The sequence below is a fragment of the Vipera ursinii genome (assembly GCF_947247035.1).
Source record: "Vipera ursinii genome assembly, chromosome: 6".
NCBI classification, from domain to species: domain Eukaryota; kingdom Metazoa; phylum Chordata; class Lepidosauria; order Squamata; family Viperidae; genus Vipera; species Vipera ursinii.
Genome location: NC_139515.1, coordinates 37,036,684 through 37,057,204, shown reverse-complemented (window position 1 = coordinate 37,057,204; position 20,521 = coordinate 37,036,684). Strand labels below are relative to the sequence as shown.

The window sequence follows — 20,521 nt, the reverse complement described above, 5'->3', positions numbered from 1 at the left end:
CCACTTTCCCCTCCCATTCTCGTGGCAACCTAAAAGGAGCAAGATGGCTTCAGCCAGGTTTGTTGTAGTTGACAGTCGGACCCCCCCTCCTAAAGAGAAAGCAAATCCTGAAAGGAAACAAAAGCAGAAATTAGGAATCCCCCTGAGGTTTTTGAGGATGTTTATCATAAACTAGCTGTATTAGTCTGTCTGCCTTAACGTCCACACTTTTCACCCAACTAGCTTCCGATAATGGATAACCCTTCCACTGCACTAAGTACTGTAACTTTCCCTTATATAATCTCGAATTGAGAATGTTTGATCTCATATTGGGCTTCCCCTTCAACTAAAATGGGACCTGGTGCTTTTTTAGGGATTGGTCATAGTGAGGATTCTCTGACAGGCTTTAGCAAACTGTAGTGAAAGACAGGGTGGATCTTTCCTAATAAACAAGGGAGTTTCAACTCAACTGTGACAGGATTTATAATTTTAGTTATGGGGAAGGGGCCAAGGAATTTTGGTCCTAATTTCTGGATCGGTAATTTGAGCCTGAAATATTTGGGAGATAGGTAGACTTTCTCTCCTATATAAAACAGCCTCTGAGGGGACAACTTCTTATCAGCTTGTTCCTTACACGTTTTTGTGGCTTGGGCTAAGGCTTTCTTTACATTGGCCCAAACAAGCTGCCACAATGTAACCCACTGGTCTAAAGTTTGCGAGACAGCGAGTTCATATGAATATTCAGGCATAGGAACAATTTCTCAGCCAGCAGCAATTTTGAATGGGGTAAATCAATGCTGCCACTTCAGTAAAAGGCAGGAGGTCAGCCCAATTACTCTGTTTTTAGTTAACGTAACATCTGAGGTATTGCTCCACCATTGCATTCGTACATTCAGCCGATCTATTCATGCTCAGATGAAAAGCCAATGAGAGCCCTTGCATGGACCCAATTAGCTTGACAAAGTCTCTCCAAAACCTCATAGTAAATTGGACCCCTCTATCCAATATAATCCTCTTCGGCATTCCATGAAGGCAGTAGATGTGTTTCAGCAACAGCTTGGCTAATTTTTGAGCAGAGGGGAGTCCTGAGCAGGCAATGAAATGGGCTTGTTTTGAAAAGAGATCAATGACAGTCCATATTACCATATTTCCCTTACTTTCTGGTAATTCAACAATAAAATCCATGGCTATCTCCTCCCAGGGTTGGGATGGGTCTGCTACATGTTGCAATAACCCTGGAGGATTACCAGGATGTTTCTTCATGGCAGCACAAGTGGCACAGCTCTTTACATAGCTTTCAATGTCTTTTTTCATCCGTGACCACCAAAACTGTCGTGAGACTAAATGCAAGGTTTTTAAGAAACCAAAGTGGCTAGCCTGTTTTGCATCATGACTGCATTGGGGGGCTTGAATTCTGAGGGATTCTGGCAGGTATAATTTGGACCCCTTCCAGGCCAAACTATCCTGATATGTTCACAGGGATTTATTCTCCTGGAACCAGGTATAGGTCTTCAACTCTTCCTGAGCTTTTGGATCATGTGGCTATCTGTCTCGGTAGATTGCCTCTGTGTATGACCCCTTGTGATCACTTGAGAAATTGATTGCAGTAGCGGAATGATAGAATTAATGATTTCCTCTCAACAGCTCTTGTATTTGGGTATTCTCAACCAGGCATCAGCTAAGAAATTCTTCCCTTCTCAGAAATACTTTAAAGCAGACATGTTAAACTCGTGATGTCACATGACGTTGCACAACGTATCAGGAAGGTTTTGCCATTGCCGGCAATGGGGTGGACGCAGCTTGTGCATGATGCATCCGGTCCACGGGCCGGCAGTTTGACACCCCTGCTTTAAAGTAAAGTTAAAACAGTTAGAATATTGTGCCCATTGGACCTGTTTAGGGGACAACTTTTGAGGGGTTTTCAGTGTTTCTAGATTTTTATGATCAGTCCATACTTCAAAAGGCATTTTGCTCCCCTCTAGGAAGTGGTGCCAAGTCAACAGCGCCCACCTCACTGCGAAAGCCTCCTTCTCCCACACAGCCCACCATCTCTCAGTGTCCATCAGTTTTCTAGAACTGTAGGCACAAGGTTGTAGGTCTCCTTTTTGGTTCCTTTGTAAAAGTACTGCTCCCATGGCTACATCTCTTGCATCAGCTTGGATGATGAATTGTTCCTCAGGGTCAGCATGTTTGAAAACGGGTTTGGCTGCAAACAGCCTCTTGTAAGTGCTCAAATGCTGCTTGGCACTCCATAGGCCAATGTAAAAGTTGACAAGGTCGGGGCTTTTCCCCTCCTTTCCATTTTCAGTAGCTTAGTAATCGGCAGAGCTATCTTAGCGAACAAGGGAATGAATTGCTAGTAAAAGTTCACAAATCCTAGAAAACTTTGAAGCTGCTTGTGGGTCCGTGGGGGCTGCTATTCCAGCACCACTTTAACTTTTGACAGGGGCCATTTCCACCCCCTCACTGGAAATTCTGTACCCAAGATAGTTGAGGCGCGGTTGATGGAATTCACATTTAGAAAGCTTAGCATAAAGTTTAGATCTCAGCAGCTTCTTGAGCACTTCGCTCACTAACTTGACATGCTTTTCCATGGTCTCGGTGTAGATAAGGATGTTGTCTAGGTAGACTAAGACCCCCTTGATCAATGGCATGAAACAGCAGGGGCCCCTTGGAGACTGAAAGGCATAACCTTGAACTGAAAACTTCCCAGAGGGCTGTTGAATGCTGTTTTTCATTCATTCCCTTCCTTAATCTGCACTCAGTAATAAGCTTTTCTTAAGTCCAATTTAGTGAAAATTTTCCCCTTGGCTAGGTGGGCCAGCATGTCTTTCATTAAAGGAAGGTGGTACATATTTTCAATACTGATAGTATTTAACCTTTTAAAATCTACACAGAACCTTATTGATCCATTTTTCTTTTCTTTAAAAAGCACGGGGGCAGCCACACATGATTTAGCTGGTTAAATGAACCCCCTGGCTAAGTTCTTGTCAATGTACTCCCTCAGATCTTTCATCTCTCTAAGTGTCATAGATACATTTTGGGCTTTGGAAGCTTGGCTCCAGGCAAGATTTCAGTGGCACAGTCAGTCACCCAGTATGGGGGGAGAACATCACATTCCCTTTCACTAAATGCCTCCGCCAAGTCTCAATATTTGCTTGGTATTAGCTGGATCCCTGGTACGTGTTCCATGACAACTTTTAGGGTCTCAAGAGTTCCCAGTCTCAGCTGCGGCAGGCCTCTGTACTTCGCTGGTTGCATGGATGGAAGGGGTCCCATTGCTAACCTTAGAGTCCTCACTCCATCCTCCCACCAAATCATAGGGGGCCACTTATCGAGAAAAGCCAGACCCTCAGTCATCTTAGGAACTATCACAAAACGGGTGGTTTTTCCAGTGTCTCCCCATTTCCAAATGTACTGGTTCAGTCAGGTGCATGGCAGGAGCTCCTCCGATAAGAGATCCATCTCCCTGCTCAAATTTCATGGCCAGGGGCATTAGCTTGGTACAGATACCCAACTTTAGCACCCTAGGGAGATTGATTAAACATCTGGCGCAACCCAAGTCAATAAGGATATTTAAATCTGTTTGGGCATCTTTCTTGGGTACTATGATTTTGGCAGAGATGGCAAAAGGTGGGATGGGTCGACTTACCATTGGGACATTTTCACCCTCCTTGTCACTATCATAAGGAGTTGGCATCGGCAGGGGCTTGGATGGAGCTTCTTTTTCTCCCTGGGGAGGGGGAGTGATCTGATTAGCTTGCTCTTGATGGGCCCAATTCAACTTCTCATGTTCAGGTCGTGGGTTCCTCTTTGGCTTTGTGGTGGTGGCAGGTGCACTTCTAGCCTGGGGAACAGGAACTGGACAATCAGCTGCCCGATGACCTGATTGCCCACACCGGAAACATTTGATCAGGAGTCTGGTGGATGCTTGGAGAAAACTGGTGGCTGCAGTAGTTTGGGGACATTTGCCAAACAGGCGCTTTTCTTTGCTCCGCTTTGGCTTTGATTCAGTGGTGGTGGGTCTCCGGTAACGACCCAGTTCAATGTCTAGGGTCACAGCCATGCAGTACCACTCCCGGAGCTGATCAGGGACTCCCCAGTAGGTGAATGCTTGGAATAAACCTTGATCTAGTCCTTCTTTGAAATGGTGAATAAGCGATTGTTCTGGCCACTGTCTGATCCTGCCAGCAATTTTCTGAAATTCCTGGACATAGTCTTTGGCTGGTTGTCCTCTCTGCCTCAGGCTATGGATGTCCTTCTCAGCTTGCAGTGCCTGGGATTCATCTTCAAATCTGGCTCTTGGTTCCACCATAAACAGAATGTTGTCCCACAGTTCTGGCTCTTTCTCATTGTGTAGGCTGCTTATCCACTCTGCAGCTTCCTCTTCTAGGTTTGCTGCAACTGCGACCACCATCCTGGTATCGTCGGGGTAACCAGGGGCATAGTGATTCAGGTGAGGCCACACTTGGTTCAAGAAAAAGGACAACTTCTCAGGTCTCCATCAAACATGGGTTTGATAGGAGGTGGGTCCACTGGCTGTTGTCCCCAGTACGCTGGGCAGTAGGCTAGCCACTGATTCTGATTGTGGAGGTGCCACCCTCTGGAACACCTTCGGCTGGGCCCCTGGTCTAGTGGGACACTGGTCTCACTCGGGGCTGTGCCTGGATGCTGGACTCAACGTTGAAGCTGGCCAAGGTTGTGGGGAAGCTGCCTGGGCCATCGCGATTGGGCTTGGGCTCTGGAGAGGAGGCGGGAGCGTCGGTAAGTGTTGATGTCCCATCTGGCAGAGATCACAGAATGAGCAATCAACTCCATCTCCTCGACCTCGAACCAGTCAAACTTTTCTATCAATCTCTCAACTGAGTGGCTATGGATGGGTGTCATGTATCTCCTCTCTCTGGAATTATCCCATCCAGCTGGCCTTTTTACTTTCCTTGGTGCAAGCGATCAAAGACTATGGGATGAAATCAGAGGAAATTCCACCTTAGCAGCCTTGGGGATGCTCTGTTGTTGGGGAGTCTCCTCAGAGTGGCTGAGCTCCCAGAGGTTCCAGATCCCTTCTTTTTGTCCCAACCTCTCAGGTGGAATTTTGTAGGTTATTGGTCTTACTCCAGCTGCATGAGCTCTGCTGTCCGCTTGAACAATAGCCTGCGCTCTTTCAGCCACCGCCAAGCTGAGGCTAGTGGCCAATTCTCCCTTCTTCTCCATTTCGGCTTCTTCCCTGAGTCTTTGCCGTCCTCTCAAAAATAGTGGGTAGGTGACTGGGGCTTAGGACCCCAAGGCAAAAGTTTTTAGGAGACTTGATTTATTGTCATAGTTCTGGTGGATGAGACCAGATAAATCAGAACTCTGAGGCTAGAGGCTTCCTCAAGAACATGTTTATTGGTTACAAAGTATCGGCATGAACAAAAGTGAAACCAAGTCTGAAATTCCCCCCAAAGAGTCACACTGTTACAAAGTTAAACTTCTCATCCCAAAGCTGTGCAATCAATTACATTTCCCAATAGAATAGTTTGACGGGCTTTCTAACAGTACACCCAACTCTCCAATCTGACCGGCAGAAATGATCTTGGTTCCCACAGGATAGAGAATTGTTTAGACTAGCAGAAAACCTCCACTTCCCCCCTCCCATTCTCGTGGCAACCTAGAATGAGCAAGATGGCTTCAGCCTGGTTTGTTGTAGAGTTGACAATATTTCTTCTCTGTGTAAATATCATTTTCCTCTCTACTAGCCAAAAAATTCAAAATGAGAATCTTATTGCAGGGTCTTTCACTGGTATACATAACTCTAAAAATGTACATAATGCTGTGTCTTACAATGATCCTATCTCATTTTTACCTTCAAAACACTATATGATTGATAGAGTTGATCGAAAAAGCCAGTACTTTCTTTTATTGCTCAATCCACTGCTTTTGACATTGTTCCTAGACAGCAAAGTAGGGCTACTTTTAGCTTATTTCAAACTCTTTCCACATATTTATTGAGACTCAGATGTTTATTATTCCTATTTCTAAAAATAAGAAGCCTAATAAAATTTTACAGCAAATGGCTGGCTCTTCTTCAGTACTCCAGAAATTTCTAAAACACACTTTTTTATTTATATGAAAATTATCTATAAAACCTTAGAAAAGGAATGAGATATTTCTACCTGTAGGTGAGTAATGAAGGAAAACCTTTGTCTCTGGAAAGGTTCACAACCCTCCCACAAACACTGTCCAGGATAGATATCTTTTCCTCCATGCTCAGTTGCAGCATGATAGAAAACTTGGGATGGTGTCTGAAACCACCTAGAAAATGGAAAGGATTTTAATTTTGCAGAAAACAGTATACTCTTTTGCAATCAATTTCTTCACCTAGTTATTACATATAAATCATGAAAAACAGAAGTTATAATAAAGTGGCAGACTAAAATTATTTAAGGGTTCTATTTACATTTTCAAGAGATATCTGCACAAGATTTTTGTAAAAGAAAAGGGAGCCCTTATACCAATATATAAATAAATGGAAATAAAATATTTCATGTATTTTTATAAGGTAGTAGCTTATAAAGACTTCCCGTATCACCATGACAGTATTAAAAGCTTGTGGCACTGACTAGTTATGCAAAGAGAAGTTTGAATGGGAGAAGAAAATCTGTTCAACTAGTGGCATGCAATTTTATTGGACTTTGAGATATTCACTCCATTACCTGAAAGATATATATTGGGAAAAACCCACTATCTGATTTATATTATTCTTTAATCCCTACTCCAAGAAATAGAGCAGAATATGAATGGATTTAAATCACACAGAATTGGGTTGTATGTCAAAAAGCTGTCTGAGGATCAGTGATACCCAAATAATTATATGGTTATCTGCAAACAGGGCACAACATTTAAATGTATGAATTATGTATAATATATTCATTTATTTGGAAAGGTAAAACTCCGTTGTCTGTGAAAAGTTTAAGAACATTATTGCAGAATTTCTAAAACAGTAACAAAAATAATTTAAATGTAAGACAGTTGAAAAATGTAATGGTAGTTTCTGCACAGCTTTTCTGGGTTCTTATGCAAGATTCCAAATACAGACAGGCAAATACCGAAAATACATAAATACAAAACAAGAGATTTTTAAAAATTGTACAAAGGGTATCACTTACTTTTAAGGAAAAACTATGAATCTGGATGCTATGAAGTGGTGATAGGTAAAGGGATATGAGTGCTCTTCAGCAAAATACTACCAAGTATTTCAGTGATAGAGAGCTAAAAAGAAGAAATTCTTGGCTCCATAAAGATTTGCTATTTCAATAAATGGACAGGGAACAATTCAACACTGTTTATAGCTTTCTACCAATTGGCCAATTTGACGTAATTTTTTGTTTCAGACAATAAACAAAATAAGCAGGCCAATCAAACTTGTATCTTCCAGTGATAATGAGAATATTTGAATTCTCACATTAGGTGGATGCTATGTTTTCAGACCCCTTCATGGATTACTGCCTTGTCGTGGCAAAGGGGCTTGCGTAATTCAATGAAGCTATGAGCTATGCCGTGCAGGGCCATCCAAGATGGAAAGGTCATAGCAGAGAGTTCTGACAAAACGTGATCCACTGGAGAAGGAAATGGCAACCCACTCCAGTATCTTTGCCATGAAAACCCTATGGACAGTACCAAAAGGCAAAACGATATGACGCTGGAAGATGAGCCCCTCAGGTTGGAAGGCGTCCAATATGCTACTGGGGAAGAGCAGAGGGCTAGTACTAGTAGCGCCAGAAAGAATGAAGCGACTGGGCCAAAGCCGAAAGGACGCTCAGCTGTGGATGTGTCTGGTGGTGAAAGGAAAGTCCGATGCTGTAAAGATTTGTTCTCCATAGGAACCTGGAATGTAAGATCCATGAATCAAGGAAAGCTGGACGTGGTCAAACAAGAGATGACAAGACTGAACATCGACATCTTAGGTATCAGCGAACTAAAATGGACAGGAATGGGTGAATTTAATTCAGATGACCATCAGGTATACTACTGCGGGCAAGAATCCCTCAGAAGAAATGGAGTAGCCTTCATAGTCAATAAAAGAGTAGGAAAAGCAATACTGGGATACAATCCTCAAAATGACAGAATGATCTCAGTTCGAATCCAAGGCAAACCATTCAATATCACAGTAGTCCAAGTCTATGCCCCAACCACCAGTGCTGAAGAGGATGAAATTGACCGGTTCTATGAAGCCCTACAGCACCTTATAGAACTAACACCAAAAAATGATGTCCTTATCATCATGGGGGATTGGAATGCTAAAGTAGGAAGCCAAAAGATAACTGGAATAACAGGCAAGTTTGGCCTTGGAGTACAAAATGAAGCAGGGCACAGGCTGATAGAATTTTGTCAAGAGAATACGATGGTCATAGTAAACACTCTTTTCCAACAACTCAAGAGAAGGCTCTACACATGGACATCACCAGACGGTCAACACAGAAATCAGATTGACTATGTGCTCTGCAGCCAAAGATGGAGAAGCTCTATACAGTCAGTAAAATCAAGACCAGGAGCTGACTGTGGCTCAGACCATGAGCTGCTTGTTGCAAAGTTTAGGCTTAAACTGAAGAAAGTAGGGAAAAGCACTAGGCACTCAGGTATGAATTAAATCATATTCCTGTTGAATATACAGTAGAGGTGACAAATAGATTTAAGGAATTAGATCTGATAGACAGAGTGCCTGAAGAACTATGGACAGAGGTTCACAACATTGTACAAGAGGCAGCAAGTAAAACCATCCCAAAGAAAAAGAAATGCAAGAAAGCAAAATGGCTGTCTGAGGAAGCTTTGCAAATAGCTGAGGAAAGGAGGGAAGCGAAAGGCAAGGGAGAAAAAGAAAAATACGCCCAATTGAATGCAGAATTCCAGAGAATAGCTAGAAGAGATAAGAATGCCTTCTTAAATGAACAGTGCAAAGAAATAGAAGAAAACAATAGACTAGGGAGGACCAGAGATTTTTTCAAGAAAATTGGAGAGAAGAACGTTTAATGCAAAACTGGGCATGATAAAGGACCAAAATGGCAGTGACCTAACAGAGGCAGAAGAGATTAAGAAGAGGTGGCAAAATTACACAGAAGAACTATACAAGAATGAGCTTAACGTCCCTAATAATCACAATGAGGTGGTCACTGACCTCGAACCAGACATCCTAGAATGTGAAGTGAAGTGGGCCTTAGAAAAGCTGAGCAACAACAAAGCTAGTGGAGGTGACAGTATTCCAGCTGAGCTATTCAAAATCTTAAAAGACAATGCAGTAAAAGTGCTACACTCAATTTGCCAGCAAATTTGGAAAACTTAATAGTGGCCACAGGATTGGAAAAGATCAGTTTACATTCCAATTCCAAAGAAAGGCATTGCCAAAGAATGTTGAAACTATCGCACCATTGCACTCATTTCTCATGCTAGTAAAATTATGCTTAAAATCCTACAAGCTAGACTCCAGCAGTATTTAGATTGAGAACTACCAGAAGTACAGGCAGGATTTCAAAGAGGCAGAGAACTAGAGATAAAATTGCCAACATACGCTAGATAATGGAGAGAGCTAGAGAGTTCCAGAAAAACATCTACTTCTGCTTCATTGACTATGCTAAAGCCTTTGATTGTGTGGATCATAACAAACTGTGGCAAGTTCTTAAAGAGATGGGTGTACCAGACCATCTAATTTGTCTCTTGAGAAACCTGTATGTGGGCCAAGAAGCAACAGTGAGAACTGGACATGGAACCACTGATTGGTTCAAAATTGGGAAAGGAGTCCAGCAAGGCTGTATACTGTCGACCTGCCTATTTAACTTATATGCAGAGCACATCATGAGAAAGGCAGGGCTAGATGAATCAAAAGTTGGAATTAAGATTGCCGGAAGAAATATCAACAACCTAAGATATGCAGATGATACCACTCTAATGGCAGAAAGTGAAGAACTAAAGAGCCTCTTGTTGCGGGTGAAGAAGGAGAGTGCAAAACATGGGTTGAAACTTAACATTAAGAAAACCAAGATCATGGCATCCGGCCCTCTCAATTCCTGGCAAATAGATGGGGAAGAAATGGAGGTAGTGACAGATTTTATTTTCCTGGGCTCCAAGATCACTGCAGATGGGGACTGTAGCCAAAAAATTAAAAGACGCTTGCTCCTCGGGAGGAAAGCCATGACAAATCTAGACAGCACACTAAAAAGCAGAGACATCACCCTGTCAACAAAAGTGCATATAGTTAAAGCTATGGTCTTCCCAGTTGCAATGTATGGCAGTGAAAGTTGGACCATAAAAAAGGCTGAGTGCCAAAGAATTGAGGCCTTTGGGCTTCCTGGAGAAAAAGATGGCGGCGGAAGTCGAGCAGTAGCTACCTCAACATAGTCGCTGCACCTGGTGGCTTCACTGAAGCTTCTTTGAAGCCGCCGAGTGGGAAAACTCGGCGGAAAAGAGGGGATCTTTCCAGCTCTGTGCCAAAAGTGCAATCTGCATGAAGATGTTGAAGAACCTCCCCGGTGCTGGAGTGGTGAGCGGATGCCTGTTATCGCCTCCTGAGGCTATTGCCATACTGCGAGGAAGCCTTACTCATTCCAGCTTAAAGGTAAAATTGCGCTGATATTCAGAGTCTTGACTTAAGCCAAACTGACAAGGTGGTGGAGTTTATAACTATCTTCCAATCCCGAATAGAATGAAGCGGCAGAGAGACGGTGTGGCAGTTTAAGAATAATACCATCTTCGGACTAAGAGGGATCTTGGTGATTGGGTTTTACTCCTACCTTAAGATTGGTGACTTTGACTTTAATGTTCCCTGCCCCGTAGGACACCATTGCATGAGCTGTTATTTTTAGGTTTGTTTTGTGTGTAAGATGAATTGGAGGAGCTGGTGTCTGTTGCCGTCTAGTGACTAGAGACTTTTTAGGAATATTTAAAATGGCTACTATGACTACCACTTTGAAGAAGGTACCTATGACTTCCTTAGTCCCATCTCCAGCTACTATTTTCACGGCACCACAATGATCGTCAGAGGATATGACTACTCCTGGTAAACTTGCGATTTCGTCACAGAATACGCAAGATATGCTCCAGGCTATACAAGAGACGCTGACCAAGAATCAAGAGTCAACGTCAAACTCCCTTGAAGAGTTAAATAAAAAGGTTGAAACGCTAACCAATGAAACATGGCAGTTTCACGCAAAAATTGAGGAAGTCCAAAATGTCCTATCTAATCATGAGGAACAAATTCAAGCTACTGAGATGAAGACCGAGAAAGTGATCTGCAAAATGGAGCGACTTGAACTTCGGCATGCATTGGCTAATAAAAAAATCGAGGAAGAGATCATCTTCCTTGAAATGGACCGCTCTGGTTATTTTCCATGGTTCCAGAACGTCCCCGAGGAGAAAGACGAGCGTCTGGATGTATTGATGGGGGAGATTGTGGCAGAAATTACTGGAAGGGACTGTGGAGATGTCTCAAGGGATATCGATGATGTCTTTCGGGTATATACTAGCTACGCTCGACGTAATAAGCTCCCAAGAGAGATTCATGTTTGATTTGCCAGGACATCACTGAGGGATGAAGTATTTCGGAAAACGAGAGACCAAGCTTTTACCTATAAAGACAATCAACGAACAGGTCAACTCTCAAAACGGGTACGAGATACCCAGAGGAAATATGGTTTTCTTACAACATGGCTAAAGAAACACGGGATACGCTATCGTTGGCTACTACCCGAAGGCCTGACCTTTACTTGGCAAGAGCAGAGGTTACGATTCGAAACTATACAAGAAGCACAAGACTTTTCAGAGGTCTTTATTAATCCTAGCGACCAGGAGAGTGAGGGTGACAATGTAAGTAAAAGCCAAGAGGAAGTAACTCAGGAAATAACAACCAAAGAGCACACCGGAAAAGATAAGGAAACAGCCCATTTTGGAGAGGATAGAGGAAAGAACTCCCAAATTGAGACCAGATTTCGGAAACTTAAGAACACAAATAAGTAGAGGTATGAACGAGGGGATCCGCCTGTTTTCTGTCAACATTAATGGACTGAATACTCCTATTAAGAGAAAAAGGGTCTGGGTTAACCTTCAGAAAGATAACTATGACATTATATGCCTACAAGAGGTTCATATAAGGAAAGATCATCTCAAGACCCTAATCCATCCTAAACTGGGGAAGTTGTATGTATTTCTGGCCGACCCAAAAAAAAGGTGAGTGGTTGTTTATGACTGGAAAGGTCTGGTGAAACGTCAAATATACTGATATAGAAGGTAGGATATTGATGTTAGAGATTCTTATTGGTCAAAAGACAGTATTGTTGGTTAACATATATGCCCCCAATGTTAATCAATTTGGGTTTTTTAGAGACCTTTATAAGAAAATAAATGAATTAGACTATGAGCATATATGTATTATTGAGGACTTTAATGCGATTGTAGATACAACAATTGACTATGATTCAGCAGTGGGATTTCCAAAATACAAAAAAGGACACAGAAAGGTACTCCCTAAAACATGGGATAATTTAAGAATAGAAATGGGGCTAAGAGATGTGTGGCAAGATCACCATCCTATGCAAAAGTATTATACATATTTCTCTCCCAGGCACAGGTCGTGGTCTAGGATTGATATGCTTTGGTCAACATCGGATCTGAAAGAAGAGATAAAATTTGTTGAAATAGGTACGAATATATGGGCAGACCACCACCCTTTGATAGTAGAGTGGAAGGGGTCCACCAGAAGAGCGAGATGGTCTATGAGGGCTGAGATAATGAAGGACGAGGAATTTATAAACATGATTAAAAAATAAATAGGCTATTTTTTTCTGAAAATAAGAAAGAAGATATATCTCTTCAAAATATTTGGGACATGGCCAAAGCTGTTGTCAGGGGATTTGTAATAAAGTATACAGCGGCTAAAAGGAAAAAAGAGAAGGCAGAATGGATAAAGTTACTAGCCGAATTGGAGACAGCCGAGGGGGAGTTATGTTTGGATCCATCTAACAATTTGACCAAAGAGAAAATAGATTTGATTAGACATGATTTATCTATTTTAGATAAAAAAGATTTGACGAATAAAATTCGGAAGTGTAGACAAACGCAATTCAAGTTTGCCAATAAACCTGGCCGGTGGTTATCTTATAGATTAAGAAAAGAAATAGAATTTAGGAAGATTCAAATGCTACGAGATTACACGGGCAACTTAGTTGGTACAACAGAACAAAAAGCAAAGGTGGCGCAAGAGTTTTACTCCTCCCTCTATAGTCAAGAAATTTATCAGGAAGATAAGGTCAGGAGTTACCTTCAGAATTTGCAGATTGAGGCAATTCCTGATTCATGTAAAGAAATTCTAAATGCAGAAATTACTAGTGGGGAAATTGCAGCAGCTGTCAAGAAACAGGCAGGTGGTAAGACCCCAGGACCGGATGGAATTCCTAGTGAATTTTATAAAGAGATTTTTGATTCAATTAGTTCACAAATGAAGGGCCTATTCAATGAGGTCCTAATAGATTAAAGTTACCCCGGTCCTGGACAGAGGCCTTTATTTCCCTAATCCTGAAACCGGACACTGATAGAACCTTGATCCAGAACTATAGACCAATCTCGCTCCTGAATGTGGACTATAAGATTTTTGCGACAATATTAGCTGAGACTCCGGATGTTTTTGTCCCGTTTTATCCACCAAGATCAGAATGGCATTTTACCCTATAGGCATCTGAGGGATAATTTAAGAGTAGTATTGAATGCCTTAGAATATTATGAGACACATCCAGAAAAACCTATGGTGATGATCTTTCTGGACGCCCAAAAGGCTTTTGATAGAGGCAATTGGAACTTTTGAATACAACAAATGGAAGTGATGGGTTTCAGCTCTCAATTTAAGCATTCGTTGACGATTTGGTTTTTATATTACAAGATCCTTTGACTACAGGGCTGAAATTACTTGTAAATCTGGACAACTATGGAGAGGTAGTGGGATTAAAAATTAATAAGGACAAAACTAAAATGCTAATAAAAAATTTGTCGTATATTCAAAGGGAACAGTGTTAAAAAACTTAAATATTTGGGTGTTTGGTTGACAAACAAGTGTTCCACTATTAAAGAGCTTAATTATTCAAAACTGTTAGTAGATACAGCGAATGACTTGGATAGATGGTGGCATTTACAGGTCTCACTCTTGGGTAGAATTGCCGCGATAAAAGCCCATATCCTACTGAAATGGATTTTCTTATTTCAAACGGCTCCTGCAAGGTTGGGGAATTTTTTTTTTAGGAAATTAGACCAAATTTTGGGTAAATTTATTTGGCAAGGGAAAAAACCCCATATAAAAAGGAAAAGGTTACAGGAGCATAAAACAAAGGGTGGCTTGGGGCTCCCTGTGTGGGAGCTTTATTACCAAGCCTCTTCCCTGGTTTGGATAAAAGACTGAGTGACTCTTTCAAGGAAACGTATCTTGACACTTGAAGGGGTATGACTTGCAGCAAGGTTGGCATTCTTTTCTGTGGCCACAGAAGGATAAACAATCTAAATATTTTACTAATCACTACATTAGAGGAAATTTACAAAGGGTTTGGGAGGCGGTTAAAAAACAAGTATATATCCAGATCCCCAAATGGGTATCTCCGTTGGAAGCAGTGACCCTCCCGACTGTACATGGTATAAAAAGAAATTGGACCTACGGTGATTTGTTGGATGAGGATGGGAGACTCAGATTCAGAGCTCCAAATCAGAGGATTCAACATAGATTAGTGGTCTTATGCCCAAATACAAATTAGAACTGCCAGAGACAAACAGGAGTATGGTATTGCTCTTCAATTACAAACAATTGATAAACTCCTTTTGGGTAGTCAAAGAAAATTTATTTCTAACTCATACAATCTTCTTCTGTCCAGTTATATGGCAGAAGAGAATGTAGAAGACACGATGATTGCCTGGGGGAGAAATATTGGGAGGACAATATAACTCGATATGTGGCAGAACTTATGGAATAAGACCATGAAACTGACTCTATCCTCCGCTTTTAAGGAAATTTTTTATAAAATGATCTATCGTTGGTATCTCCCCCGTTAGAATTGCTAAAATGTTTCCAGGATCCTCTAACAGATGCTGGAAATGTTGTTCGGCTAAGGGTACCTTCTTCCACCAGTGGTGGACCTGTTCATATGCCAGACGGTTTTGGAGAAAAATTCAACAGTGGTTGTTGGAAATAACAGGCGTGAGCTTCCCTATGCAGCCAGACCTCTATTTATTGGGTATGAGACCGGTTAATATCGATAAAAGAGATTGGTATATATTTGTTCATGTCTCAACAGCAGCGAGGATGGCTTTTGCACAACTGTGGAAGGACCCAGATATTCCTCTTGATCATTTGATAATAAATAAGATTCTCTGTTGTGCCGAGATGGACATCCTAAAAGATAAATGTGAATCACTATATAATATAAGTTGGAATAAGTGTTTTGTATGGCTTAAAAGAAGGTTCAATTTAGGAGATGAGCAATGAGATCGCTTACCTAATTGACTTATGTATTTTATTAGGCTTATAAGGTGGATAAGATTTGACTAATGGTAGTTTCTTAAATGATAAGGTTACTCTAGGCATTGGAAAGTTTAGCTGGGATGATAAACTTTTTTGTTAATAGGAGAGTAGATATAACTCTCGGTTTATTTTGTTTGTTCCCTTTGTACTATTTGTTGTCATTTTTAATGTAAATAATTAATAAAGATTATTTAAAAAAAGAATTGAGGCCTTTGAACTATGGTGCTGGAGAAGACTCCTGCGAGTCCCTTGGACTGCAAGGCGATCAAACCGGTCAGTCCTAGGGGAGATCAACCCTGACTGCTCTTTAGAAGGCCAGATCCTGAAGCTAAAACTCAAATACTTTGGCCACCTAATGAGAAGGAAGGACTCACTGGAGAAGAGCCAAATGCTGGGAAAGATTGAGGGCAAGAGAAGAAGGGGATGACAGAGAATGAGGTGGCTGGATGGAGTCACTGAAGCAGTAGGCGTGAGCTTAAATGGACTCCAGAAGATGGTAGAGGACAGGAAGGCCTGGAGGAACGTTGTCCATAGGGTTGCGATGGGTTGGACACGACTTTGCAGCTAACAACAACAACAAATGTTTTCAGAGGCAGGTCTGATTCCTGTATCTCCCCCCCCCCCCCAAAAAAAAACCCACCCCTGAAAAATCCAGTATGCATATAAAGTACACTCAGTGCTTCAAAGCATTTAAAACTGATGCAGTCAGCAAAAACATACCACATAAACATATCGTATAAAACTAATCCTTAGCAAGGATCATGGAAACACTCACTTTTTACAGGATTGCCAAAGACACATGAAATTTTGCCCAGGTTTTTTCATTTGTTCTGCATGTGGATTTGATACAGTATATATAGAAGGTGGCAAACTGACAGATGGACCTTGAACTTGCATTGTTGGTACTGGTATTACAGATGTGCTCTGTGAGAAAATTAAAAATAAGATTTATATAACAAATTCATACTTTTCCCAACATCCGGTGATTTTGTCTTACCCTAACCCTAACCCTTACAATTTCATATATGTAAACCACTAAAGAGCTCTATATCATGATTAGCTTTCCATGGTATTATTTCAACAAGAAGTAGATTGTAAACACTATCTTTACAGAGTAAAATAAAAATAAAAATAGAAGTCTATGTTCTATTTCCAAATTTGCTGAAGAGACTATTTGTATCTGCTCTATTTTTACTCAGCACAGAATTAGACACATTTTTAAGGAAGATTTCCAGATGGCAACTGCTTTTTACAGAAAAAAATGGCAACTGGGCAATTTAAAATATACTGCATCGTTTTAGCAATATTTTTCACACTAAGCAATTTAAAGCAAAGCTACTGCATTATTTCTGACTCCTTTCAATGCCTGTTAGATACATTAAAAAAACCCTGAATTAGCAGCTCTTAAGAACCATATCATTATTTGACATCAATATATATGCTATTAAACACATTAATCATGAGTGTATATGTGAAAGTGTATAGACATACACAAAAATACATACACTGACATTCCCCTATAGCGGAAAAATCACACAAAATACTTCTTGAAGCACTTCAGATGGATGATAAAGAGTACTTAAAAATAGCATGTCAATGTAAATGTTAAGCTAAAACACTGTTTTTGTTATTTGTGTAACTTTCCAAAGTTTCCTTCATCTCCTAATATGGTAGCAATCCCCAACCCCACGTATACGTACAGTGAGGGAATAAAAATATTGATCCCCTGCTGATTTTGTACGTTTGCCCACTGACAAAGAAATGATCAGCCTAACACTGAGAGACAGAATAACAACAAAAAAATCCAGAAAAACGCATTTCAAGAAAGTTATAAATTGATTTATATTTTAATGAGTGAAATAGGTATTTGATCCCCTATCAATCAGCAAGATTTTTGGCTCCCAGGTGTCTTTTATACAGGTAATGAGCTGAGATTAGAGCACTCTCTTAAAGGGAGTGCTCCTAATATTAGTTTGTTACCTGTATAAAAGACACCTGTCCACAGAAGCAATCAATCAATCAGATTACAACTCTCCACCATGGCCAAGACCAAAGAGCTCTCCAAGGATGTCAGGGACAAGATTGTAGACCTATACAAGGCTGGAATGGGCTACAAGACTATCAACAAGCAGTTTGGTGAGAAGGTGACAACAGTTGGTGAGATTATTCACAAATGGAAGAAATACAAAATAACTGTTAATCTCCCTTGGTCTGGGGCTCCGTGCAAGATCTCACCTCGTGGAGTTTCAATGATCATGAGAATAGGAATCAACCCAGAACTATATGGGAGAATCTTGTCAATGATCTCAAGGCAGCTTGGACCATAATCACCAAGAAAACAATTGGTAACACACTACGCCGTGAAGGACTGAAATCCTACAGCGGCCGCAAGATCCCCCTGCTCAAGAAAGCACATGTACAGGCCCATCTGAAGTATGCCAATGAACATCTGAATGATTCAGAGAATTGGGTGAAAGTGTTGTGGTCAGCTGAGACTAAAATCGAGCTCTTTGGCATCAACTCAACTCACCGTGTTTGGAGGAGGAATGCTGTCTATGAACCCAAGAACACCATCCCCGCCATCAAACATGGAGGTGGAAACATTATGCTTTGAGGGTGTTTTTCTGCTAAGGGGACAGGACAACTTCACGCATCAAAGCATGTGTCATCAAATCTTGGGTGAGAACCTCCTTCCCACATCCAGGGCACTGAAAATGGGTCGTGGATGGGTATTTTAGCATGACAATGACCCAAAACACATGGCCAAGGGAACAAAGGAGTGGCTCAAGAAGCACATTAAGGTCCTGGAGTGGCCTAGCCAGTCTCCAGACCTTAATCCCATAGAAAATCTGTGGAGGGAGCTGAAGGTTCAAGCTGCCAAACGTCAGCCTCAAAACCTTAATGACTTGGAGAGGATGTGCAAAATGGAACAAAATCCCTCCTGAGATATGTGCAAATCTGGTGGCCAACTACAAGAAACGTCTGGCCTCTGTGATTGCTAGCAAGACTTTCGCCACCAAATACTAAGTCATGTTTTGCGAAGGGATCAAATACTTATTCCACTCATTAAAATGCAAATCAATTTATAACTTTTTTTGAAATTTTCTGGATTTTTTTTTATTTGGTCTCTCACCGTTAAAATAAACCTATCATTAAAATTATACACTGATCATTCTTTTGTCAGTGGGCAAATGTACAAAATCAGCAGGGGATCAAATGTTTTCTCTCACTGTAAGTATAAAAGACTAAATATAAATTGTAATCCTCTTGCACTAAACTGCTATAACTTAGTATGAAAGCTTGGCCTGGCTATCAATAGATTATTGAATGTACCCCAGTATGAATTATGGTCTTCAGAAACAACATTCAATTTACAGACTTGATCATTATGTCTACTGGCTTCATAGCTTTATAGACAGAACAGTGCTTAAATAATTCCTGCAACTATGCATTTGCTTTATAAATTTTATAAATAATAAATTGGTGACCTAACAGAAGCTGATAAGAAACAGATTTTGTGCAGAGCCCACCTGCTTCATCAGATTATGCAGCAAGTCCAAAAATTCTTGCAAAATTTAAAGGAATGAGTCACAGAGTCAGTTGTATATTATCAGAAGCAACGTAATTCCCTATCCATGAAACTGCAACTTGTGTGGAACATTGTCAAATTGTTTTGCTTTTATTAATTTTATGACCACTACCTGGAAACTATTCAGAGTTTCCATGACTTCTTTGGCATTAGGGAAAACATTTAATGTACTAATTAGAAATTATCAAGATTTTCATGAGGCAGGTTTTAGAATAGTCAATAAAACTGACTACAGAACAGAAATGCACAGTAACCAAGAATGGAATGGATATTAGGAATGGATGCCACTTTTACTAATGCATTCTTCAAAATCTGCTTTATCTTGTTTTTTTTAACTTATTGTATTCAAGTATCCCAAAATATTTGTGCACAAAAGCATCATGTAGAAGTATGTCTTCATGTTAAACTCTTACAGATGTATTAATTTGCAAGTTATTTAAAAATATCTTTATCCTGTGAATAAAGTTTTCCTGGTGTAAGTTCACTGTAATGAATGAATGAACCTTTATTATCAAAGTACAACATGTATACAATGAGATTGGCTGAGCCTCCCTTCGTGCCCCCCAACTCACAGTGACAACAAACCCATCATCTTATTACACCATGTAAGCTAATTGCACAACGCACCAGCCTTGCAAGTCAATCGTACATAAAGTTATTTCCCGTTCAGGAGCCTGACAGCCCATGGATAAAAGCTGTTCTTCAGCCTGTTGGTGCAGCTGGCTATACTCCTATATCTCCTACCAGATGGTAGGAGAGTAGAGGTACTGACCAGGGTGTGAATCATCCCTGAGAATTTTCCTCCATCTTCCAAGGCAGCGGGCCCTGGCGATGTCATCCAGTGGTGTCAGGAGACAGTCCACTATGTTTTGTGCTGTGTTCACCACAGCACAAAAACAAACCCTCTGTAATATCTTCCTATCTGCAGCTGTCAGGCTAGCATACCAAACCACAATACAGTGCGAGAGGACGCTCTCTATAATAGACCAGTAAAAGGTCATTAGCCGTTGTTCTACCCTGTTCTTCTGCAAGGCCCTGAGGAAGTGGAGTCTCTGTTGGGCCTTTCTGGCCACCCGGGTTTATTGACTTTCCAGGTAAGATCTTCACAGAGGTAGACTCCCAGGAATTGGGAGTCTCTCCACACAGCGCCACCCCAATGTAAAGTGGGGCAGGTTCCTCTCTTTTCCTCCAGAAGTCTAGCACCATCTTCTTTGTCTTGCCGATGTTCAGGTGTAAGTTGTTCTCTAGACACCATAAGAATAGTTTTTGTATCTCCCCCCTGTACACTATATCATCTCCACTTGTAATAAGACCCACTATGGTGGTATCATCTGCGAACTTAATGATCACAGTGGATAGGTTGGACGGTACACAATCATATGTGTACAGTGAGTACAGGTAGGGGCTAAGCATGCAGCCCTGTGGTGAGCCAG

The 20,521-nt window shown here is 41.1% G+C and overlaps 1 protein-coding gene across 1 annotated transcript in view; it reads right to left on the bottom strand.

Annotated features, from left to right (window-relative positions):
- Positions 1–20,521, bottom strand: part of ARID2 (AT-rich interaction domain 2) — a 200,164-nt gene that overhangs the window by 22,365 nt on the left and 157,278 nt on the right. Inside the window, exons 16-17 of the mRNA XM_083365211.1 lie at positions 16,275–16,423; positions 6,132–6,270 (exon numbers count right to left, since the gene is read on the bottom strand). Coding sequence (XP_083221337.1) covers positions 6,132–6,270; positions 16,275–16,423 — 288 coding nt within the window. The remainder of the gene's footprint in view (positions 1–6,131; positions 6,271–16,274; positions 16,424–20,521) is intronic.